General features: G+C 40.6%; 1 protein-coding gene across 1 annotated transcript in view; it reads right to left on the bottom strand.

Annotated features, from left to right (window-relative positions):
- Positions 1–20,615, bottom strand: part of SULF2 (sulfatase 2) — a 68,855-nt gene that overhangs the window by 248 nt on the left and 47,992 nt on the right. The window contains exons 11-20 of the mRNA XM_074920408.1: positions 16,653–16,860; positions 10,090–10,333; positions 8,184–8,280; positions 6,379–6,473; positions 4,203–4,262; positions 3,606–3,775; positions 2,985–3,127; positions 2,669–2,792; positions 1,314–1,344; positions 965–1,021 (exon numbers count right to left, since the gene is read on the bottom strand). Coding sequence (XP_074776509.1) covers positions 965–1,021; positions 1,314–1,344; positions 2,669–2,792; positions 2,985–3,127; positions 3,606–3,775; positions 4,203–4,262; positions 6,379–6,473; positions 8,184–8,280; positions 10,090–10,333; positions 16,653–16,860 — 1,229 coding nt within the window. The remainder of the gene's footprint in view (positions 1–964; positions 1,022–1,313; positions 1,345–2,668; positions 2,793–2,984; positions 3,128–3,605; positions 3,776–4,202; positions 4,263–6,378; positions 6,474–8,183; positions 8,281–10,089; positions 10,334–16,652; positions 16,861–20,615) is intronic.

The raw sequence follows: 20,615 nt of genomic DNA on the forward strand, positions 1-20,615 counted from the left end.
TGCAGGAAAAAACAACTGAAACACTGTGGACTGCCTATAAAAACAGAGTAAGTGGTACATGACAGAAACAATCCGTGTTTGAAACTTTATCCTGTATGAAACGTGTAACTCGTTAATTCTAGCTTTGTTTTGGTTCTATAGCCAGTCAAATATTACCACTCAATGAGCAAATCCTCTTGGGCAAATTCCTTGAGAATGCTAGACCGTGCCTATCCAGGTACTTGCACAATTTGAGAGCACCTTATGATTTTTAATGATCTAAAGCCTCGACCTTTTTAAGGGGAGATTCAGAGAAAGGAACTGGCATGGCAAAGGTAATGATTTTTCATGTCTTTAAGTTTGTATTTCACCTCTGGGCTCTGACAAGTTGAGAACTGAGTATCATCTTCAAGTTTTAAAGGGCAGTTAAGTAAGCAAAAAGCAATCTTAGATTTTAGTATAATGTCAGAGAATAAAACAAAACGTACAGAGCTGTCTTGTATTCTTTCTGTTCTAACCTGCTTTTTTAGCTCACAACACAAGGCTGTGGTTGGATAAATAGCAAGAAAATACATGATACTCTATACTCTTGAGAAATTACAGTCTGCTTTGTTATTTCTGGATGGTGTGTGACACCACTAGGTAGCTGCCACAAGTTTAAATTTAGACAAACCCAATATAATGGTCTCTAATTTTTAGTGGCAGTTGGCCATAACTGTTCTGTTCAACTAAGCATCCACACTTTTGCTCAAGTTTAAAACTCTCTTGACCTTAATGCTCCTAGATTCCCAGAAAACATGCACAGCAGTAGTTGTCTGTAATGATGGCAGTATCATATTTCTTGCATAATTTAGAGAACTTCCCACTTAAGTATTGCATGAGAATAGATGATGATGTTGGAAAAGGTGCTGCATGCACATAGAGAAGTGAAGGAAAGAAAGGTGAGTAAAAGCTAAATGCTTTCTGTGAACTGCTCCCAACTCACAGTGACTTGGCAGATGATGGTCTCTTCACATCTGGCCACTTTCGACGCTGAAACTGCCTAATTTTCAAGCAGCAAAAGGAGAAAAAAGTTAACCATCACCAAGAAAACCACCAGCACTACAGTCTGAAAACGAAGAGGGAGAAGCCTGAATTTTGACTACAAAGATTAGAGCATGCTGTAACATTGAAACAGAAATAGCTCCAGTGTTTCGAAGTAACTGGGATGGAAAGAGCTTGGAAATGCCATTCCAGGCAGTGTCTGTCCGTGTGCTTCCCACTCCCACACTCCTAACTCCTTGAGCATGAAGGTAGTACTTAAGAATAATAATTTAACTTCTTAAAAAATGTACCTGTACTGCTCGTAGCTTCCATCCTTAAGTCCTAGATGAGAAAAAATGAACAATGTTACTAACCATTGCCTGCACCAGAATAAGGTATAAGGTATCAGGTAAGGCACAATGTTAGTATTAACAGATAAACATGTATTGCCATGACAAATATTTTCATATGTGTTAACTAGAGCTTTTATTTTTGTATTTAATTCCTTATTCTGGGTAGAATAGGGTGTAAATTGGGATAGATATCTTTTACAGAAAAGTTTCAGTGTACTTTAGTAGTGTATTTAAATGCCAAAACCTGTTGATTTCAACATGTACAGCTCTGTGTGATGCATGTACTGAATAAGACCTGAGGTAATATTTCAGGCTTTGGAGGGCTCAGGTAGATAACAGTATTTTTGGGGTGGGGGTCTTCAAGCTCTAAAGACTATGATTTTTTTCAAAATACCATTTCTTTTGTCAACTTAATAGTCCTAAGGGGTATAGAAATGCAATTTAAAAAGAAATACAAGTATCTGTGCCTTTTGGTTTGCCACCATCATTAACCATAAAAAAAAAAAAAGTCACAAGCAGTATAAAAACCAGATCTATTGAGTAGACCCAGAGAAAATTTAAGGGATAGAAAAAGATGAAACGCAGAACAAGAGTAAAAGCTGATTTTTGCTTCTTGGAATTTAATCTTTTGGTAGCATAATGCAACCCTTCTTAGACTTGTTATTTCACAGCTACCTTGCAGTAACACAGGTAGGGGAAAACTGATCAGCTTAAGCACCAGTGTCCTTTAACTGAAAAAGTTATTTTTAAGCCAGTTTCCCACAAGGCTGCATGCACTGCATTGTCTTTAGAAACACTTCGAAAAACGGAGCCTTCAGTTGGAATGCTGAAATTCAAGTGCCAAACCAGTTGCCCAGAGGGGTTGTGCAGTCTCCGTCCTTGGAGATTTTAAGATGGGACTGGGTGAAGCCCCCAGTAACCTGGTGTGACCTCAGAGCTGCCCTGGCATTAGGCTGCAGTTTGGACTGATGAAGTCCAGCAGTCCCTTCCAACTTGAGTTGTCCTACGGGTCTGTGAACCTGGAAGTGGCTATTGGGGTATTCTTTCCCTCTTTCATCAGTTTTGTTTCTTCCTCGCCTCCTTCCCCTGCATCTCAGCAATACCCCTCACTATACTATTTAAGCACCATTCTTCATTTAAGAAACACAACATAACTCAAATTGAACAAATACAAAACTGCGGCCATCTGCTGCAGCAGGACATAACTCATGAACAAACACTAGAATTCTTTTGACTGATAGAAGTTTCATAATGGTAAGAAAGAGCCCCATTTCCTTTGGGGAGTGTTTGAGTGTAACAGGGGAAGCACTTACCCAGATCCATGTTCCTGGTTCTTGGGTTGCACTGTTTATACCCTTTGCAGCTTCTCAGTTCCATGAGCTGGACATGCAGTTGATTGAGAACGTCTCTGTCTAACGTATTCACTGCATTAATTAGCTGCAATAAACAGGGATTCTTGTTAGTAACTATTGATCTGTAGTTTGGTAACTTTCACATATGGAATCCATGTGGTTTATTTGTAACAGATGCCAAACCATACTGCACTTCCTGCACCAATGGTGTGCTACTTCAAATTATCATCAATAAGGAATGATGGTGTATTTCTAGAGCTGTTCTATGATCAGGTACCTGATATGGATCAGTATTAAGATCAAAATACTCCAAAAATCCAGTAGCAAATTCACAAAAGAGGAAGTTGTGAGTCTCGTTGATTGTCCTCAAACACCAGTATGTGTTGTTGTTGGCACTGGTACAGGCACAGAAAGGGCCCACTGCAAATTGAAAAGTGATAAAGACATAAGCTACATGCTGCTGGCTTTAGGCACCGTTAATTACTTTTTGTTTATGGTATTGCTTTATTCATAGACAGTTACTCTCTCACGCCTGGGCTCTAAAGCAGAGAATGCCTTCCAGCATCAGCTGCTTGTTCTACACATGACGTGGCTAACTTAAACAACATCTTGGCTAGTTGCTTTCCCCATCTCTGGTTGGGAAACATTCCAGACAGTGAGATACCACACATAATTGTACAGTATCTGTAGGTTTTTTATGTGCAGTTGTTGTTGGGTTTAACTCCTTTGCCTTTTGTGCAAGGATAATGCCAACACTGAAACACAGATTACTTGGTCTGAGGAAGGCTGCGTAGCTTTGGCTACATAACTGATGCTATTGATAACCTGTAGTAACCCAGCATCCTGCCCAGCCTAGCCAGTGCACGCCTACCTCTTACTTAGTTTAAAGTGTCCTTACGTGTCCACAGGGGAGCAGTTTGCCAGTGCTGGTTGTCATGGGTGAAGCAGGTCAGACCAGGCATGCTGCATGTGTCATTATTTTTTATTCTCTTAAGCAGTTTGCGCAGTTTCTTCTTTCGTCTTTGCTCCCGAAGCAGCCAGAGCCTGTCTTTCTCCTGTAGGGCTTTCCTGCACACACGAAACATTAGGGTCATGCAGACTCTGTTATACTTGAGCACACCTAAAAAAAATGAAGCAGCTAATAAAATAAGCTGCTTTGAGGGAAAGAAAGAACCGGTATTTTTGAATTAAATGGCTTCTCTTCCAGATAGCTCTGGATGACTCTGCAATTCAATGGCACTAAAAAAAAAGCCAAAGGAGCTTTTGGCTTGCCTGAAGTTTGTGATGTGACATTTCCCCGACCAGGAACCTTATCTCAGAATTTACAAGCATTTCAACATGGGCTTAGTGCCTTGCCCAGGTGTGTCTGTGTGTTTATTCTTTTTAATACAGGACAAATGAAATACTCCTTCTGCTTAGCTTGTCACTGGTGTGCATGGACCAAATATTAGTGTCTTTTGCACTTCCTCTTTCAAAGGAACAGGCCTTCACTTACTTGAAAGGATGAAGACTAGATCCCTTGTGCCTCAGTTTGCTTTTGTGTTTTGAATGGTAACTGGAAAATAAAAACAGCATTGTTGATGAACAACAGAAAGACAATTGCACCATTCATACCACACTATCACATTGGATTTGAAGCAGATTTAACGCAGTGTTGCTTCCTCTTTCAATTTATTCATGTATGTGATGAATACAAAGCAGCCTTGCTCAGCTGCGTCAGGCACTGAGCCTTGTGCCTCTTTCTTTCCTTAGCTCATCCGAGCACCGTGACACTGGGTGCTCTAACACTGTATTGCAGTATGTAGCCATGCATTCCAGCTACAATTTTCAATTCTAGTTGTCACCTGGTTCTTGTTTCCCTACACAGGACAGATAAAATCGATAGACTTTATTCAATTACAACATTTCTTCAACTCAATACTCACTAATTTATTCAGGTGATGACAAGCTCATACCACCTTTCTGTCATTTTCCTTCTGAATTAAAAAATTTAAATGCCAATTGTATGTTGTAGGGTTGTTCTTTTTCCTCCTGTTGTTACCAGCTAGAGTTTCAGGAAAACTTTAACACGATGCAGGGAACTGCCCCAGCAACAGCAGTGTCTAATATAGTCTGAGATAGGGAGGGTGTAAGCAGTCATACACATCCTAGCAGGGTGGCTGCTGGTCTGGCTCTGTGTCCAGAAATTCTTACAAGTAAGATTTTGCAGAAATTTCCTTTCAGTGTAGTTTGCAAAATTAAAAAAAGACAAAACAGCATTAGTCAGTAGCAGTATTTTCTGTCTTCAGCAAAGACAAACTTAAGTTCAGTACATGTTACATCGGAATTCAGTTGTCAGACTAAAATTCCCTTTAAAACAAAACAACTATTTTAAATTATTAATCCTACTTGGAGCTTTATTAAACATGATCCTTACAGCAAATTAACAAAAGAAGATTTTCAACACTTTCTGCCATGGGTTCCATGGATGGGTTAGCATAACCCAAGCCCTGGTGTTCTCCATGTTTCAGGGATCTGTTGCAGAATCCACATAGGCCACAAGGACTATGTACCTCATGTCTGTAAAGCAGGGTATGTTGCACCCCCAAGGCTCAAAAACTCATTGTGTGATACCAGTGAGACAGAGAAGTATCCATGCCCCTCTTGCAGAGGCTATGTAGTTAAAGCTGCTTTAGCCAGAGGTGACAAAACAGCTGCTTTGTGGTTTTCAGTCCATTCAAGGACAGCTCTTTCTGTGACACCCACACCACCACTGCTGCCACTGTGGCTGCTCTACTGCTGCCACCTGGCTCACAGCAGCCTCAGAGATTGCTCTGTGATCAATATGATGAGGAGCAGCTGCTCCTGGTTTCTTTCTCAACAGCTTTCTCAGGGGCAAATTCTATTTAGGTTAACATTTGTTTTGGAAAGATTTTCTGCTTATTTGCAGAGCAAAAGCTTGCCTGCTCCCCCTTCTTGCTTGAACCATGGGCTGATCCTACAGCCATTTGGCAAATATTCAGCTCTATGAGAAACCAACTATGCAGAGACTTTCATGCATAATCATTATTTAATATTGCCTGGTGCACTTAAAGTTCACTAATTATCTGCACTGGGGATGAAAATATCTTGTGCACTAAGTCAGTGGTGGTTACACAGATACAGTAACTCTGCACCAACTGTTAAATTCCTGCTTCTGCCATAGCTGCTGAATATTGCAGTGATTGTGTTCGATGAGATAATGCATCCAGCCTTGAAAAAATTCAGCCGGAAGAAACTGTGTCATCTCCCCACCCTATTATTCCATACGCTTTACACACTATTTTTTTAAAAACAGATTTGTGTAACACCGCACCATATTGACAGTTTGCCCTTGTGGAAAGTTTTCAGAAAAAGCATGCTGCTTAAAATATTAATCTCTGGTATCTAACAGCAGCATCTTCAGCACAAGAGCGTAACTAACTGGTTTACAAGACATGTTACGCATCCTGTTACATCATCACTTGACAAAGAGGTAATTAAACCCCCCGCCTGGCAGGTGGGCCTTGTACCTCTGCAGTGGTCCAACTCCCCCAGAAGGTGTTACACAGGGGTGAGTAGGCAACCACTTAACAAAATAGATCCTGATCTCTGCTGAAGACACGCATCAGCTACACGCTACAAATAATTACTCTGAAATACACAAGAAATACCTTATCTTGTTACAATCACACTCTTCAGGTCGTTTCTTCTTCAGATGACCTCTCACCTCCCTCAGGTTTTTTATTTTATTTTGCAAAGTTTCAATCTAAAGAAACATAAAGATACAGGTTAAAAGAAATACGGCAGGATTTAGTCTTATTCTAACCTTCTCAAACCCATTCTATTGTCACCACCAAATGCGTCCTTTTCACCACCTCCCATGACTCCCACCACTAATGGGCATTTTCAGATTCTCCACCCTTCCAAAAGGAAACTCGAGCAGGAGGAAGCCTCGCTGGTACAGTTCACCTGCTCTGATTACTGATGTGAAAGCAGTTCATGGTGCTGGGGGAAGGCAGACAATCACTGGTTGCACTGGGGATTTTCCTCTTGTGCTCTACAGCACATTTGCAAGGGGAGCAAGGTTACACGAAGGAAAATGAAGCCCTTAAATTTCAACCTGTTATGAACCTGAGAAGGGGATGGGGAGGGAGTGCTCTCAAGTCCCCTCTTCAGGGCTTCTGAAAATGAAAAGCAGCAAGGCTCTGTCATTCTGCATGGCAGTCTTTAGCAACATCTGGCCACACTGGATATGGATTAGCAGTTAATTGTGCCACCCACACAGTTTATCTGCTTTTTTTTTTCCACCACCCCCCCCCCAGTAAATGAAACTCATGCTTTAGTTCAGCCTAAGCTCACACACAGCATGGCCCAGTTCCACTCTGATGGGTCTTGCAAGGCTTCTACCTTGGTTCTTCACACAGCAGAAAATCCAAAATAATCCAGTGTGGACAAAAATGTCACTGCAAAACTACCATTAGACATCAGTGACTGTAAGTTTAGTGGAAGCACATGGCTGCTGAAGCATAGACAGGACAATGTTCAAGAAAAATACAAAAAATCCAGCCCTGTGAGCCTAAATCAGGAACACAACAGAAGTAAGCTCTCATCTTCTTTGGCACTCCATACAGTTTTCTGAAGAAAAAAGAATCGGAAGAGTATGGTGATCTTGAAATTGCCCTTTTTTTAAACCCAGTCAGTTTTTCAGTATCTAGCTCTGCTATCTGCCTTGCTACGTGTCAATCTGTACCATAAAAGGGAGCCAACATGTTCTCACATCGGACTCTGCTGTGAATTCCTGTCATTTGGTAAGAGATTACAGGACATCCTTTATGCTTCCCTTCGGCATTTGATCCACCATTATCTGTCCTTAGAAGACTGCCTCTTTCATATACAACATGTGTGAAGGGTATGAACTTATATTCTTCAATATTAGTGACAAAATATCAGATTAAGTTTTATAGGCAAATTATCTCCGGATTCTTCAGATACACAAGCCTAAGGAAAATTAATTCAATTCCATAGTGCAAGGGTTAAACACAAGTAAGCAAAATAAATAATTCTAGAAGCACAGAAACTAGTGAAGCTCAATTTTCCTTGGGATTATGTTTGAGAGTTGAAAGCCTGGTTTTGAGAGGTACATTGGGGTGCGGGGCCAGTAAAATGTGAAAATGGTCCAGATGATGAATTTTTTCCCAGGATGAGGACACTTTAAAGTTTCTCATTTATCTCATAACATTTCTCAGCTGTCCCTTCAGTTGGCAGTTCTTTCCTCCAGTCAGCATCTTGTCTTCACAAACTTGTAATAACTTAATTATCTTTGAAATCAGCCAGCAAGTTCAAAGTGTTCCAGGGAGCGACAAATATACCCAGAGGCAGGCAGACAGACACAAACACAGTCAGCATGATCCCATCAGCCACAGAAAACCATGTGAAAAACACACACTGAAAATGTGTGACTGGTAACATCACTGACCTCGTGGTCAATATGAAGTTTATGGTCCTTCCAAGCTTGCAGTGACCTGTACAGATCTGTGTCACACTGAACAGTATCATTCTCCAGGATATAGCACCTTGGCATGGAAAAGCAAACAACACTTATTTTAGTGGATACATATATACAGAGCAACACAAACAGCTGGTTTTAATAACACAGCTCCAGGACAGATGAGAAGCCAGATTGGAAATGACATGCAGAATTCAAAAAAACAATGTTAATTCAAGAGAGTATGAGTGTGCTATGAGCCAGGAAAGAAGTTTGAGTTGTTGCCATGGAAATTTTTCAGCAGAGAAATTAAAGGAGAATATTCCTATCAAGCAGAACCTGTTGACTCCTTAATTTCTGTATGTAAGTTGTGCTGCACAGATTTCTTGCTTATTCATTAGGCTGGCTACATAAATAATCTCTACTAACTAGCAAGCACTGAAAATGTTACTCAGAAGCAATTTCCCAATGCATAATTAAGTAATACAGGGGTAGGGGCAAAGATAAAGCACTTCTTTATAAGATGTATTATGACACCATGAAGAAGCAGGGGGGGGGGGGGGGGGGGGAGCAAATTTTGCTGCTTTCCACAAAATGGTAAATTTTTTTCCAAGATATCACCCTGACTTCAAAAGCAAGATACCCTCTGACATGTTTCTGTTTCATTAACTTCTAATGCAATCCAGGTTTTAAAATTATTTCAAAAACAAACAAACAAATGAACAAAAGCTTGACAAATTTACCTGAGAAGTTTATTGGGGGGTCAGCAAATACCATATAGTAATTTTTGATTGTTTGCTTCAATTAAAGCTGAGTATTTTCTATACTCCTTTATTTTCTGTAAACTATCTCATGCATGTTGTCCCACTGTTTTTTTTTTTCTCCAAGTGTTCTTGGGGACTCCTCATGCATTATGCACAACCTTCTGACAGTTCCTTATATGAATTTGGGATTCACCCAGTAAGGCAGCAAAAAACAATTTAACTTGTTCCAGAAGAAAAGTACAAATAGTGATTTATGGGTCATTTATGGGAACATTGATGAAGCTGGGGTGAGAGGGCACAATTCTCTGATGCCAACCTAGCTATGTCTCCTCGTGTTAGGCAATTCCCTAACCCTGTAAACAGCAGTCAAATGGAAAACCTCGGATTTCAGCAGCAGCTAACTGGCTCACACATGTTTACATGAGCTAGTCATTAAACAATTTAAAGCATGTAATCAATAATGATTGCTGGATTTCCTGATAATTCACAAGCGGAAATGGTGACTAAGCTAATTAAGTACAGTCGAAGATACATCATCAGTCCCTAGACTTGCACGCTGAGGAAAAGATCTTTAGCTATTAGAGTGCCCAGACAATTCCCTCACCTCTCTCTCAATATGTTCCATTTCCCAATGCTCCTGGTCCATCCAACTTCATCCATAATATAGATTTTCCTTTGAGAGGCTGCTTCCTCCCTTAGGACTGATTTGGTGTTTGAGATGCGAATCAACCAATGACATGAAACTAGGTCATACTCCAATTAGAGCCTTTGGCCTTCCGCCAGGCCAGGTTACCCACTGCACACTGACATTTCCATGGGTAGAGCCTTTCCCGGTTTCACAGCCATTGTGGTTCTCCTCACTGGAAGCATACACTCATCAGTGATTGCTGTCTCCCAAGTGCAGAACACAGAAAAGCACTGCTGTACTTCTCCAGCAACTTCATGCCCCACCACACATGACAAAACAAAAACAAACCCAAAAGCTGTTGTACAGATGAGAGTAAGAATTTTAGTGAAGCTAGACTGAGTATCCAGAAGGGACACAATATGCTTATCACAAGTTAACATGCTCATTTAGGTAAAGCAGCCACTTAAGCAGCAAAAGCCTTTAGAAATATACCCCGTGCACTCACCTGTGAGTCACTTTTATTAGGTTAGGGGCTGTGTACTCTGCAAGGCCCCCAGTGCCACTGTATTCCCCCATGTCTTTATCTTCCTCCTCACGAAGAACAGCCCTCTGCACCTTGTGCCGCTTGGTGATGTTCCTTGGTAAGACAGGTTGGTAGCCATCCTCTAAACCCAAGGTATAAACGGCTCCATCCAGCTCAACAGATACAGAACGGATCGAGCGATTCCGGACATAGCTTGGTTTGTATTCTGCAGGGAAGAGGAAGCAAAAGGATTAAGAGGGGAAGAAACGGCATGTTACAATTTGGTCCTTTTTGTGGTTCTTGGGAGGAAAAAGACCAGCCCCTACTGTGACATTTGGAATTAACTGGATGACAAATGGTGTTTGCTGCAGCTGTCCTCTGAGCTGCTGCTTCATTGCCTTTTGCATGGATAGATGGATACCTCAGGGCATGAGAGAGGGGGCAGATATAATGCAGATGCACAAGGATGGCAGGGGAGAAAGAAAATACATTTGTCCAGTATCACTTTGAGAGCAAACACTCTGTGCTCTTCCCTAGAAGAGTCACTAGATGGCAGTAAGACCTTACAAACTAACCGCGGCAGTTCGCGACAGTCTTCGGTCACCCTCACAGAGTTCTCTGTTTTCTACTGTCACCGCACCATGCTCCACTGCCAGGATTCCTGCAGCACTTCCCTGAAGTTGTCCCAAGTATTCCCTGTGTTCAACCTGAGACTTTCCTCAATTCTATGCTCATTCTTCAAGTAAGAGGCTTGAATTTTGGGGGAGGGATTAACATCTGAAACTTTACATTTATCCACATCTAATTATTTTCTTTACAATTACTTTCCTCATGCACAGACCGTTCAGTGAGTTTCTACACAAAGCACCACCCCCCAGTACTATGCACTCCCTTAGACTTTGCTTCTGCATTTGCAGCCAAAAGGCAAAATGAGACATTTGCTACAAATTGTCACTATGCAGTAAGATTCTCATTGATCTTTTCACCATTATAGCTTTCCAAAGTTCTGTCCCAGCTCAAAACCCCAGAGCTCCTTTTCTGTTTGGTCTGGGAGGGCACAAATATATCTTAGTTATAGAGTCTAAATCCATATCTAAACATCCCTACTGTATGATGGGGTCCATCTCTGACCGTATTTCCTGCTCACTGCCAATGGCTGCTGAGTATCATTACATGAAGCAATAATCATCTCATTCCTTGAGAAAAAAGTACAGCCTAAGTCCCATAGTCTCTCATCTCCTCCCTGCCCAGGGCCTGAGTCTTTGCTCTGTATGTGAGGGTTGGAGTCATCCAAGACATTACTGGAAACAATCAAGTCCCCAGCTCCTCTGGTCACCTCTCCCTCACACAGCACTGGAACACCCAGCACATCTCATGAGATGGGACTTCCTTCTGCTATCTGGTAAGGGGAAAACTCAACCAACATACTAAATGAGAAGTCTGATCTTGCAATCCCAAACTCCACAGAAAAGCCAACTTCCTCTATGGGAAAAATCTCCCCAGCAAAAGAAGCAGGAAAAAAAAAAAAAAAAAAAGGAATGGGACATAGAACAACCAAAATTGACAAAAGAAATATTCCTGTCAATTGGCATGCTTTGGCATTAACGCAGAGTGACTTTTTTCAAAAAGCCTTACATTAATTCCAAATGGATTGCAAGGTCTCAAAAGCCATTTTGCAGACTGTGGGAAGAGAAATAAACATCTCCTCCCACCTGAAACTGGTCCAAGCACTATATTCTTGTCAGCGCCACACACAGAAGTAGAATACCAGCTGGATTGTCTGGCTTTGCACATTTTCCACCTGTGGCTCAAAGTTTATTGCTGATATTAAGCCAGGTGAGTCACTGCTGAAGGAAAAAAAAAAAAAAAAACCAACAAAAAAACTCCACCACTGAAAGACCAACCCTATTTCAGGCACCCATTCAGGAAATGTTTGACTAAATGAGAAGGAAACTCCCACCTTTTCAGAAGCAGGAGGAAGTTCCAGAAAGCTACACCCTAACAATTATATTCAAAGTATAAACTCCCATTTCTTTAATTGTTCCCTCATTTCATCTTGTTAAGCTCAGCCAACTAACAATTTACCTTCCTTCCAAGTCTAATACACCAATCCAGCATGTTGGACCTCTGCAGATAGCTGCAGGGAACTGTCGTCTACACACGTCCCTGAAGAAGTAGAAGCCAGGACTTATTCCTCCTTTGCAGCCAAACTAACCCAGCCTTACAGTGAACAAATTGGTCTGGCCTGAGACGGCTCATAAGGGACTACTTGTATCATTTTATCACAATGTGCTGACTCAGCACTGTGATTAGTAACCAAACTCCACTATTTTTGGAGGAAGTGGTTAAAATATTTCGTAAGATCAATATCCATCTGTGCTGTGCTCTCCCACCTGAAAAGTGCACTGCAGGCATAAATACCAATGTCTAATTACTTATTAGCTGATCCTCCCCCAGGTTTAAGCTTTTCTCTCCAATTCATTTACCTGTGTACACAACCCACAAACAAAGTAGATTTAGTGCTGTTAAATATTGGGCCCAAAACACCTATACTCTTTTTCAAGTTAGTAAAGTTTGGCTTTGGGAAGCAATATGAGTCCCAATGCCTCCTCTTCTCCGGTCTTACAGAAGCCAGCTGTCTTATAGATGGTACAGCTCAAAAACTGCGTCAGAACTGGGTCTGGAAATGGAGTCTGAAGAAATTTAAGCCTAAGAAAGGCAGCTGCGTTTCAGAGGCCCACTCATCCAGAGTTGTCTTCCTGGACCACCTGACAAGCATCCTTGTCTTCGTTGGAGCCTGAAAAGAACTAACTACACTGCTCTGGCCCAGATTTCCCCAGGCAGTCTAGAGACTCAAACACACCTGATTTTTTACAACTATCTTTTTGTAGTTTCTTGTAGTTTGTTGTAGAAATCTCAGGTTTCAACACTGCCTAGGAAAGCATGACCTACAGTATCCAGAAATATTACTCAGTTGCATAAAGCAAGGCAATGTTGTATTACAGAACCATAAACTTCATATCTGACATAAACATGCCCAGCCTTTGGGTTTATATTTAACTGTCCCACCCTCAAGCATTATTACTTATTTTGCGGCCACAAAATGCATGATTTAACACTGAGATCATTTGAAAATGATAGTTCTCTCAGGGATAACTGAGAAGACTGTAACCAACTATAACTACACTGTCTGGCATTTCCCCCAAAGCAGGAGCATGACTGCTCAGTGGGAACACTGCAGAAGACAGAGAACTCTTGGTCTCCCCTGGTGACACTCTGTGTAGGTATTTTGGTTCTGATGTACTTTCCAGTATCATAATGACAACAGAATAAAGCAGTACGCAAGGATTCTGCTTCTACACATGCAGTGAGGAAAATACCCACCACTAGCCTCAGGAATTCCTGCCTGACATTTCCCAGTAGCATCTATATATTTTCCAGAATTTTATAGAGAAGAAGCATTTTTTTCTGTAACACCAAAGTAAAATTAGATACTTTGAAGTTAAATTTTTGAAAATATCTGAAGTGTCTAGAAATATGGATAAAGGTTTGGAGGTGCTTTTTCTTGGGTATTATGTACCTAGGGATTTCTAGAAATCTTATTTTGAATCTGAGACCTTAGATACTTCAAAGAGGAAAAACAACCCAACCTGAAAAACTTTCTTATATCCAGCTCCTCAGAACTGCCATTAAAAATTATACTTCAAAACCACTATCTTTAAAGTAACCGATGTTCAAATTTGTTTTGAATTTTGTTGGGTTTTGTTTTCTAATAACCAAAAAGGTCATTTTGCTCCAGTATTGGGACTATCTCAAAAGAAAAATGAATGACAAGAAAATTGGAATAAAAATGCACTAGTCCCTTTGTACACATTTGTTTGCTGTTTACAAATCTGTGGCCTATCATAATTTCTCTACATGCAGCTTAATAACTCCTTTAATCACATGCACTTGGTCATCACAGGAGGAGATCAAATCCACAGCAAGAAAAACATAATAGTCCACAACACAGACAAAGACTGTAAGAGCTCACTATTACTCTAAACTTTTTTTCTACTGCAAAGCTTTGTTTTGTTTTTATTTTTCTAAGAAAGGCATAGTAAAGAAAAAAAAGAGGACACAGAAATGCAAGCATTCCTAACCCAGATACACCAAATAGTAATGCGATGTGTTTCTAGTATGTAAAAGCTTTGCAGGCAAGTTGTGTATTTGTTAAGTGGACCAAATGGCATGTACATGACACGACCCTGTTTCACAACTGAATTTACTCAGTTTAGGAAACTGTTGCCTACTAATTGCTCTGGTACACCTGACAGTGGGTCTAGACCATGTCTACAATAGAAACTAATTATTCTATCAAAACATTTGGTGCTCCAGCCCCTTTGTCAGCAATTTAGACAGGTCTTTTAGACCACATGTTCTTACTACATATTATTGGTTTTAATCTTTCTGAAAAACCAATTCTCATACCCCCATCGGGGTTTGCAGCACACTTGATGCACCCTGGAAGCAGGGCATCTAATTTAGTTTTCTGTAAATGACTGTGGATTAGAATCCATCAAATTTGCTCTCTGCAAATCCATCTCTATTGTGCATGATAGGAGAGAATGATCAGGGTGTTTTCTTCAGAGCTACACTACTGCTGTGAACTAAAGCATTAATGTGGATGTGACTCCAGTCCAGTTTGAAACTTCTGTTTTCTATTTAGCTACTGTTCAGTCTGATGAAGAGCATTTACTGGCACTCAAGTAGATCTACAGTATGATCCCATGCACTCATCAAATTGTGCATAGCACACCCCAAAGATGCTCTCAGAACTATGCAAACCCAAGACAGACTGCACTTTATCCCAAGTCTCACAGGTCATAAAAATCCAAATATGCGAGCATCCAGGTCACGTCCTTACCATTCACAATCCCGTGAGCCAGCTTTCTAGGTAAGCTGTTTAGAGAAACCTTGGGATGTTACCATGACTTGTATTGCTTTGTGCTCATTTGTGTTCAGCATGGGATTTATTAGGTAAGTGCATGTAAAAGAACAGCCAACACAAAATCAAAGAGTCTATGTCAATAAGTCCAAGCTAACCTCTTCCACTGTATGTCACACCCTGGATGTGGGCAGAAGGAAAAACAAAGCATTTGTGGAGTCAATTATTTTACTCAAGACATAAGCAATGGGAACATGATTGACAAGATCATATCTTACACTGCTGAAGTTTACGTCTTATGGTTCAACAAGGCAAGTGAGCTGAAGAATAAAGTATAAACTCTGCCTCTTCTGAGCAGAACATAGGGCAAAACCCATTACTTTGATTCCTCTGCTAGAGAGAAACCTCCACTTTTTTGACTCAACGTCCTCCATACATAAACTAAAGGTAATTATACACTTAACCACCTTCTCTGGATGTTGTGAAAATTAGTTAATGCTTTGGAAGCATGACACTGATGAAAAGTACTTAAGTAAGTGTTAAGTATCATCAGATAGCATTATGTTACCCTCACTTAAATTGTTTTCCTCTTATATAAATGCCTTCAATCTACTCCTGTTATTTAACCCCCCATGACTGAACCTTCTTCTCCGTGACTTCAAGAAAAAAGAAAAAAACAAAGAAAGAGAAGTTAATTGAACTGCAAGTTCTAGTGTTATTTAAAGATTATCTGCTGTGCCACATATTTAAACAGCAAGTATAGTTGAGTAATTTCATCCTGGAACCAATAATTTTTTTCAACTAAAAATTAGCTTAGTAGGTACTAATCAGCTTGCAAGGCAAATATAATGGGAGAAAATCAATTTAAACTCTCTGTTTGAAGCTTGTGCCAGGTCATTATACAGAAAGACTAATCTGCTAAATAATTAAGGCTCTGTATTTGTGGAGTGAGACGAAAGAAACATTACAAGTGAATAATAATTCTGTACTGCCGTTTCCCTCTTTAATCTATAATTAGACTATATACTTCAAATATAGATGTTAGTCTGACTAAGGTTTAACAAAGAGCCAGTGAAATAGGCTTTCTGAAAAAGCACCTCATCTATGCCAAGGAAACTAGAAACAGAGTCATCCCCTTCGGATGTGATCTCTGGTTAAAAGTCAGCCTTGTCTCTGCTGACTGAGCACAAGGAAAGGATGTTAGAAGCAAACAGCTTCTGTAACAAAGCACATGCATCCTTATTAAAAATAAATTACTGCAGTAACGGCTCCAAGCATTCCAGTACCTACTGAAAAATGGAGTATTTGCTGTAAAATACTGTTCATGTTTCATGGCCTATGTAACACGTGCTACTTGCCACTTCAGGGTGTGTACTGCATTTCCCAGTTTTGAAAGACAGAAATATAGGACCCCGTTTTGGATTAAAACACTCCTCTTCCTACAGAGATATTTTCAAATCTGATTGTGCAATATGAGGCATGCCGTTTCACAGTTAGATACACAGTAAAATATGCTGACAGAATTCAATGTCCATAAAAATCAGACAATTATGTGTGTTACTGAACAAACTCATAACGGTTTTCTACAGCAGACAGAAGATACAGTGCATTCGCTTACTTTTCTTGGAGAAAAGTTTCTTTCTTCGTCCAACATGGCTCAGCTTATATTCATTCTCCTCACAATTACAGTCTTCACTATTCCTGTTGTAATACTTGGGCAAAATATTGGAGGTGCCTTTGCTGTTACGTGCAGCTGCCAAGTTCGCCATTCCCTTGCACTTGTGTAGCTTGAGCTTTCCACTGGCATCTTCCACACACTGCCATTTCTGGAAGAAAAATTTAGTCGTTAAAACTCTGCCCCAACTGTGCTTTGTCTAATGGTCAGCTCCAGTGATCTATCAGAGATCCCTTGTTGTAGTAAGCTAGGGCTCATCTATCACCTACTACCAAAACAGATTTTTCGTAATACTCCGTTTCCAGACAAAAAAGGAACTCTTCGGAAAAATCTCTCTTTTTTGTTTTGGTTTTGTTTCCTGGAGGCAGAACAATGGGAATTTCTTAACAAAATCAACACTACGGCTAAAAACATGGAGGCCACAAGTGACAACTTTCAGAAGCATAACTGTGGCATCAACTAAGGATGTTCAAGCCTTATCCACAGGTTTGAAAGCAATCCTTGCCTACCATCAAGTGTGTTTGTCAGGCTGGCAGGAGTACATGCCACTAGTACGCCATTAAGACACCACCAAGCTCCAGGCCTGCATATAATCTCAGCCCCATCCCATACTCTCCAAGAAGGGAACAAACCTTTTCAATCTCCTTCTCTTTCCTAGTTCAAACCCCTGATGGTGGGATGTTTTTATCCAAGTTGTGGACTCTTTTACTGCAAAGATCTGGTCTGAGCTGGTTATCTAGACTCATTCTACAGTTGAAGAGGAACAGTCATTTCCAGGGTATAATTCACTTCATCCTAAAAGAGCCATATAAAAGAGATAAGAAAAAGCATTGCCCTGCAGAAGTGCCTGTTTCGCTTCCCTGACCTTTAAAAGGTCTGGGAACTGGATCAGCCATGGAAGCCGAGTTAGACGAGTTTATCTCCATCTTGAGTGTTTCTCTTAATAGCTTTCCCATTCAACACCCTTGGGCTTGACTAGCAATGGTGAGCTGCACTGGATGCCTGTGAAGTGAGAAGCTCCTCCCTCTTCCATTCAAACTAGGGAAAATCTCATCTCTAATCTCCAATTCCTTCTGTTACTGAAAACCTGAAGTAACTTGTTTATAGCTCCCTTTGTGCTGCTGTCACTGCTGTGCTAAGGGCAAGGGAGTTTAGCCGTCCTCAGTCTGGCATAGAAGTTTTACCCATTTCCCAGATACATCACAAAATAATTTCATCTACTCCTTTATTTACCAACACACCACTAGCTACAGAGCTAGGCTTTGAGATATGTAAAAAACCCCTCACAGTAGCAGTTGCTAACTGCTTTAAACAGAATCTCTCGGAAACACTTCAGCTTTTTGCTGAGTCTTGAGAGGCGTTCCTCTTTTTCCCTCTTACAAAATCCTAAGTCTGTGCCTCCAGGACTCACTGGAATATTGAGAATTTTCCAAATAAAAGAACAGAAGGAAAAACAGCAACAGCTCCCAAGTGAGATGACATTTTATAGCAGCCTGCAGCTCTACAAGGGAGATTCAGTCACTTCAGCTCCCACAGAGAGGTATGCCCAGGCTAGGACAACAAAACCTATATTTTCCATTGAAATTCACTCCATTGTTTGCATGACAGCATAGTAAGAAAACAGTATCACTGTGTTTTATGATACAGAATTTAACAGGAGTCAGAAGTGAACGGGCCAGTTACAGTGGGTTTATCTACATTCACAGGAGATCCTCTGATTTAAAACAATCAGAGTTTTATGGTGTGTCCACTTATTTCCTCAGACAACTGGATGCCAAGTCTCCTGAGCTATAATTACTTCTTAGGTGCAGATACTGCGCCCAGCCTCCTGTACAACCCAAGCCTTGCACTGATGCAGATAAACCTGGCTTAACTTTCAGCACAAGGAATCACAGGAATCAGTGAAAGATACTGACAATAAGACATCTGAAACAGACATCTTTGTATGACTGTCTTGATCTGTAAAGCAGGATGCATTTACCCAGACAAGGTGTAGAACAAAAATAACCTCTGTAGAATAAATTGCTGAGTCTTAATTTTATTCTTATTTTTTATAAATGCCTAACACTAACTGATACACAGACTGAGGTGGAATCAGCAATGGTTTCTTTTCACAATGAAAGAAAAGATGTAAAAATATTTGTTGCTGTCTCCCATTTCAAGTCATCTGAATCTTATTTTTCAAAAATATATGAACAAACTGCATTTTCTGCTCAGTAGAGCTCTGCGCTGTAGGTGTCTGATACAAGAAAAATGAAGATTCAACAGAGGGCAAGTTAAATGCCATGGTGAGAACTACTGTAAATAAGTGCTCTCATGTGTGGCCCAAAAATATTTTTTCTCTATTTCTTTCATCTCCTGTCAAGAAAGTGATGCTCATTTTTCCCCTCCAGGTGAACTGGAAAAAATCCTTTAATTTTTGGTGCCGTTTAAATCCTTCCAAGGCAGTATATATGCTACAGTGAAAACATCTTAAAGGCTTTGCTGGAAGGGCACATTGTATGCATTAACAGGCCCACTGCTGAATGACTGCAGTGCAGAACTACATAAATGACTTCAGAAGCAAACATTGAACATGGAGGGGGGGTGGTGGGGTGTGTGTGGAAAAAAAAGTTTCAACCTTTTTCTTTTTTCCCAAAACAGATATTGGAATGTGTGTGAATGTGTCTGGGATTCAGCAACGTATCCTTGGGTCTGCCTGTAGGTACAAATGTAAATTCCCTAGGTCAGTATCACGGCTATTATCAGTCACAGTCACTTCTACAGGATGCTCTCAAACTTAAGAGAAAAAGGGCAGTAATTGCAAGGAAACTGAAAACGCTTGCTTGACAGTCAAGAAGCTTTAAACACTGTGAATTCTGGCATTTTAAATTGGTTTTTAGTGCACAGCATACCATCATGCAGAAACCTGTGTCAAACCCTGGAAGCAACTAAATTATTTTATAAGAGGTAATCAGCTAAATAATTAAATCCCTCTATGAAGAACTCTAGAGTGCCCCAGAGATACTTTGGCTCACAGGTACAAATGATAACCATCCAGCAGCAAAACATAATTACATATAAATAGTAGATTAACTCAACCAGTCAAGAAAACAAAGTGCCCTTAGTTCATCACCTGCCCCAGAGTTTTCAGATCTTTTCTCCATTAGGCCAAAAGATGTGTTCCTAATTCAAGTTCTATAGCTCATAACATCTCATAAGAGCTAAGTTCTGACATGGAGGGCCGTTTAACACAAGCTACATGTCAGTGAAAAACCCAGACTCCCCCACAACCTTCACCCTAGCTCATATCAAAACTCCAAAGGAAGACCATTTCTTTCCTCCTGGTAAGCCTTGCAGAACAGCTACTGAAGCCATCAGATAAATGGCTTTTGCAATATGTCCTGAAGTCCATCAAGCTCACATTGTGCAAAACTTTCCAGACACCTCATTTAATCATTAAAGCTGTTCCAGCTGGAGACTTCCCACCATCTTGAGGCAGGCCAAGCTAGCTGCTGTGCTTGTGCTTTCTGCCACCTACCGTGCTGGGCTTGTTCTAACACTTCTACTCCAGCCTCTACCCTACCTCCCGCTGCACAACACATGCTGCTGGTTTTGTGCGCAGAGCAGAAGAGTCTGGCCTTTAGTTAACAGCAAAATTAGTGCTACTGAACAGCAATCTTGTTCAAATGTACACTGCAAAGGCAAAAAAAAGGACAAGTTTGTAGCATATATTCTCCCCTCCAGCCCAAACTACCTGCTATACGTATCAACAAGAGTAAATGAGGACTCGAGTATCTATGAAACATGAATCCTAACAGCAGCAGTTGCAGACTGAACAGATGCCCTGTCTCCCTCCAGTAACACCATTCACCTTGAACATGCAAATGACCCTTTGGCAGAAAAAGACATGTATTTTTCTGTGTG

This window comes from Athene noctua, chromosome 16, assembly GCF_965140245.1.
Source record: "Athene noctua chromosome 16, bAthNoc1.hap1.1, whole genome shotgun sequence".
NCBI lineage: Eukaryota > Metazoa > Chordata > Aves > Strigiformes > Strigidae > Athene > Athene noctua.